This window comes from Poecilia reticulata, linkage group LG11 (assembly GCF_000633615.1).
Source record: "Poecilia reticulata strain Guanapo linkage group LG11, Guppy_female_1.0+MT, whole genome shotgun sequence".
NCBI classification, from domain to species: Eukaryota; Metazoa; Chordata; class Actinopteri; order Cyprinodontiformes; family Poeciliidae; genus Poecilia; species Poecilia reticulata.
Window position 1 is genome coordinate 559709 of NC_024341.1, and position 5090 is coordinate 564798.

The 5090-nt window shown below is 37.8% G+C and overlaps 1 protein-coding gene across 5 annotated transcripts in view; it reads left to right on the forward strand.

Moving 5' to 3' along the window:
• Positions 1-4667, forward strand: part of thsd7aa (thrombospondin, type I, domain containing 7Aa) — a 131569-nt gene extending 126902 nt beyond the window's left edge. For 3 of the 5 annotated variants that reach the window (XM_008421216.2, XM_008421217.2, XM_008421218.2), the window contains one exon: positions 1239-4667. In XM_008421216.2, coding sequence (XP_008419438.1) covers positions 1239-1479 — 241 coding nt within the window. In that variant the 3' untranslated portion in view covers positions 1480-4667. The remainder of the gene's footprint in view (positions 1-1238) is intronic. The other 2 variants (XM_008421219.2, XM_008421220.2) reach the window with 1 other exon arrangement.
• Positions 4668-5090: the final 423 nt, after the last annotated feature.

The window sequence follows — 5090 nt, forward strand, 5'->3', positions numbered from 1 at the left end:
ATATAAAATTGCGTACTATATATCTCAAACTGAGTTCTCCATCAATTAATTAATGTGCTGGAGAACTCAGTTCAATTAATGTGACAACTATTAACACAAATCCCTGCTGTAGTTAAATCTGGCATCTCAGAAGTGCCACTTAGTGTGCCATCTCCAAGCAAACAGAACTATTATTCTAACTATCATGGTGACCAACAAATCTTACCTCAGGAGGCAGCATGTTCCAAAATTAACTGGTCAATACGACTGCTTTTCTGAGGCGTCTAGTTCTGGACAGATGTAGTATAAAAGTAACAACATGAGCTTGTCGCGTACTAACATCAACAGAACTTTAAAGCCATGTTGTTAGGAAAAGGTTATAGAGATGGTAAATCTTTTTGTTGATCATCTGCTTCAGGCCATGTTTTCCCTTCACTGCTGCTCTTTGTGTCAACCGCTGTCAAATTTGCAAACACACAATAAATGAGCCTATTAATTATTCAGTCCTTCTGAGATTGATTGATTAATAGGTCATTGTTAAATGGCTTAACAAAGAAAAATCACTCCACTGAGTATTGTCAGGATTTCAAACAGAAGAAAATATCAGATACCTTCAGAAATCCTGGCAAGCTATAAATTAATATCACTCAAATTATATTAGAAAAAAAAGTCTGTCTGATTGGCAACAAATCACAGCTCAACTTCTGGCTATAAAGCACATTAAAAACACTGAAAACCCACCGCATGAAAGTGCTGATAATTTCTGTTAATCTATCTAAATAAAAGTTAAACAAGCATACAGAGCACTTGTCTTGACAGCCAAAGTTGAGTTCTGAATTTTAAGATTTGCTGTTTTTTATCCATCCATCTGTAGATGGATGGATAAAGTAGAGCAATAGAGCAATGGCCACAATAATGTTTAAATTAAATTTTAAAAATTGTGCAACTCTAATTTTAAATTGTAGAATTAGAATGATTAAAATGGAAAATATGTAGGGAATGTTATTTTAACCACTATTTAGTTTAACATAATGTTTCACCACAGACTCCAACTTTAGGAATCAACTAGTTGACACCATTTCTTTGGCAAACTTAATGGACTCCTCATGAACTTTAGTTATATAGAAATTAAAGCTCCATCACATCACTGCTCTGTCTCATTCATTTATTTTATTCATTTGTCTTTTGAGTTTCTCATCATTTGTCCCTTTTGTTCCTCATTTTGTCTTCCTGTGTCACCGCTCTCACACTGTGCTCAGTAATTGTGGTCGGTGCCTTTGCCTCAAGTCGAGGTCTGGTTGTCCCTCAGACGGGGCTTACTGGATGGAACCAAGCACCTGCACAGTGCCTTACACCTGCCCTGCCTGCCAGAAACTAGAACAAGATGAGTTCAATCGGCAGAGCCATCTCCATCAGTGTGTTGCACCTCTGCAGCAGCCGCCACCTTCACAACTGGAGCACTCTCTGCCACCACCTCACTTTGAAACTCTTATCACTTAGTCAGGGACACGCTCACTTCCTGTTGCATCACTACACAACCAAACAGCAGGTGCCTTAACACAGAACAGCTTTTCTCTCCCAGTGGATCCTGTCCTGTGGTGAGGTGAGCTGGACATCACACACTCCAAATGACCGCAGGGTTGTATTGCAGAGAGCTCTCTCCACATCACCGCCACAGAATGGCAGAAGATTTATTCTCTAGAAACAATTTTGCTGCAATGAAAAAAATCAACAAAAACAAACCTTTTTGTAACAGGTTTACATGGAAATAAAGTCTTTAGCAGAGAAGCCCAGTGAAAACAGCAGTTTATCAGCTCAGAATATTAATTAAAATGTATTTAGATAATAATGTATATGAAAAATATTTTCAGTATTAAAGCACCTGAAAGGGAAAGGAGTGTAGTAAGTAATTCATCTAAAAGCTCAACACTTCACAGGTTGTAGTTATTACTACTGTGGCACCATCTAGTGGTCATCCCTTTACATATCATTCTCATACAAAGTCATTTTGTTCGTCAGCCTTAAAGTCATCTGCAATGTTTCTGGGTTGAGATCAGAATGTTTAAAAAACAATTGTTGTTGTTTGTTCAATGTGCAGTAAAAAGCCAAAGAAGCCACAGCGGCGGCAAATGAACAACAGACTGAAGCCTCTGACTCTGGCCTATGATGGAGACGCCGACATGTAGAAGTCTTCCTCCTTACAGACGTACTGGGCAAAATTTTGTCCTCACTCGGGACGCAGGGTTGCTGGTAATACCCACTAGTGTCAGGATCACTACTGGACATTGGTCAGCAAATATGCAGACTAAGTTTCTGACGGAAAAAGAAACCTCTGAGCTCAAGACACTACAACTCTGTGTTTATTAGCAGCTTTGATGTTTCCATTTTAACATTTTAAATGTAATTTTTTTTAAATAGCCTTCATGACTTCACTAACTTCCTCTGGAAGTCTGCCTTTGCTTCTTTGACATCTACTACCACAAATTGCATTCTGATCATATTTAGGGGAGAGGAGGAAACCAGAAGAGATTTGCTATAAAAGCACAAATATTCAGTCATTAGTTGTTCATTTCTTAACAGCTTACTTGCATGGTCTTTGCTCTTGGTCCTTCAAAGAACATTTTGTCTTCTCTTAGTCATTGCTTGATGGACGGAACTGAAAAGTAAAAATTTCACCAAAAAAAAGGGAAAGCGAGCCCAAAGGATCCTCGAACTGCTGTCATCCTGCCTGCCTCTCCCTTCGTATTTCCAGGCGTAATTTTGCACTATATTAGTGCAGCATGATATGTACTTATGTCTCGCTTTGCCATATGAAAACTGCCTCTCTCAATACAAGATGATGTACAACTCTTGTGCTAGAAATGTACAAAAATACCTTTTTGCTAACAGAACTTAACAATGTTTGATAATTTTTTTGTAATACCTCTTGTATGTTGTACAACAGAATTTTGTAAATAGATTTTCAGTGATTTCACTTTGGCTATCTAATACACAATGTAATGCTCCAAATCTCTGTTGTAGCCTTTATTTGAGCGGGTAACTGTGACTTTACATTAGGATTTTTGACCATTTTAGGAAATTTAAGTTACATCAAGAAAATACCCTTACCCAGCTGAAACTACTAGATTAAAAATCTCTCACTAATCTATACATTTCTGATCAAAATCTTAAGAAAGGGCAACGCTGTTTGCATTTTGTGCTGGTGGTTTGTAACCAGGTTGTCAGCTGGTTTCTATATGCAAAAAAAGAAACAGGAGCAAGAGAGAAAACAAACAATGTAACATTTTATTGAATACATAGTAAGTTGCTCCACTCATATCAGACTTTTTAAACATTCGCCCATCCCCAAAAGTTTTCTGTGGGATTTCATTCAAGATAATCCAAACGAGGCTCTAAAGACGACAAGCTGCTTTGTCAGGTGGCAGATAGATGCAACCCCAACCTTTCTGGTCATACTGTCCGCTTAAATGACTTCTACTTTAGATCTGTCTTCACAGCTCTATGAAGAACTACTCATTCACATTGGAAGCCATCAGGTCCATCTAATAACTTTTATTCTCATCAGAAAATGTTAAGATATTCAGCCTTTCAATGGGCTGGCAAATCTAAATGGCCATGTTTGTAGTGTGGTCTTTGAAGACTTTTATTTTGTTCTTTAAGGCCGTCTCTCAGAAGTCGCCTTTATGATAACTGAACTGTAGTCAGAATTAGTCAGGACCTTAATTTGAGAAGGATTAGCTTGTGTCTTCACAGGCAACAAAACATCTAGCTCATTGCAGGTGAAACCTCTTTAGGCCTACCTTTAGACTTTTTTGTCCCATAATGTTTTAGAGGTTTATAATGAATCTCTTACTACATCCAGCTTTGGCAGTCATGGCACTTTGTGAGACAAACTTTCTTGCGCAGCTCAACAATCCTGCCACATCCAAAGACAGAGAACGTCTTCCTACTTTTGTCTTCCTGACAAAAGCAGGAATACTTTTGTCAGGACAGAACTGAAAAGTATGAATACTTTTGTCAGGGGAACTTGACAATGTAATGAAAATGACATGAAATACCCAGATTTTAACTGTTTGAGGCAGGTCTGAATAGAATCTTAAACTTTCGACCATCTGACAATTAGGTCTGTTTGAGTTTAAATACACATTTACCTCTATTATCCACAAAAAGAAGTATCTTGCTTCTGTGTTTTCATGTTGCATATTGCTGTTCTTGCAGAGGTCATCATCCACCTTTGCATGAAATGTGAATACTTCAAAATTCTTTAACATTTTAACCAGAAATGGATTCCAGTTTTCACAAGTTGTTGTTCTTTTCTTTATTTTGTTTTTAGAAATATAGTTGTTTATCTTTGATTACTTTTTCTGCTACTTAAAGGAAACCCATTATGCAAAATGTACTTTCTGATTCCTGCTACTGGAATCACAAACTGCTAATGATGCGGACAGTAGCAGTTTATTTGCATAAAAGTGACAGCAATAAAACAGCTCATTCTGAAAGGAGTTCAAAGTAGGCAGAACTAAACAGGTGGAATATCATTGTCTTAAAATGATTTTGTGCAAAAAATGTAAAGAACATTGTCTGTTTCGCCCATAGATCAATGTTTCTCAGTTCCAGTCCTCAGGAGCCACTGCCCTGTGTGTTTTAGATGTGTCTTTGTTCCAGAACACCTGATCCAAATGATAGCATGACCTCCTCTGCATGTCATCCGGAGCTGCAGAAGCCTGTTTATCACCTACTTGTTCCAGTCAGGTATGTGGCAGAAGGAAACACCTACAGCATGCAGGGCTGGGTCCCTGCAGACCAGGACTAAGAAACACTGTCACACACCCATTCTATGTTGTTTAAAGGGAAGCATATAAGGTTCTCTCAGCCATCAGTCTGCCATGTCTGTGCTTTGTATAATACCCATTTATACTTCAATCTGCATTTATAATCTGTATTTCAAAGAAATTACTGCATTTAGCACAACATTTTGTATGAAAAGACAGACTTTACAGTTTGTAGTAGTTAATTGATACATGACTGACGCCCAGTTGTAGGTGTTTAAAAAATTGAAACACTGGATGTTAATGGAGGGGTGTTCTTCTGGTATTATTCATCTTGTATCA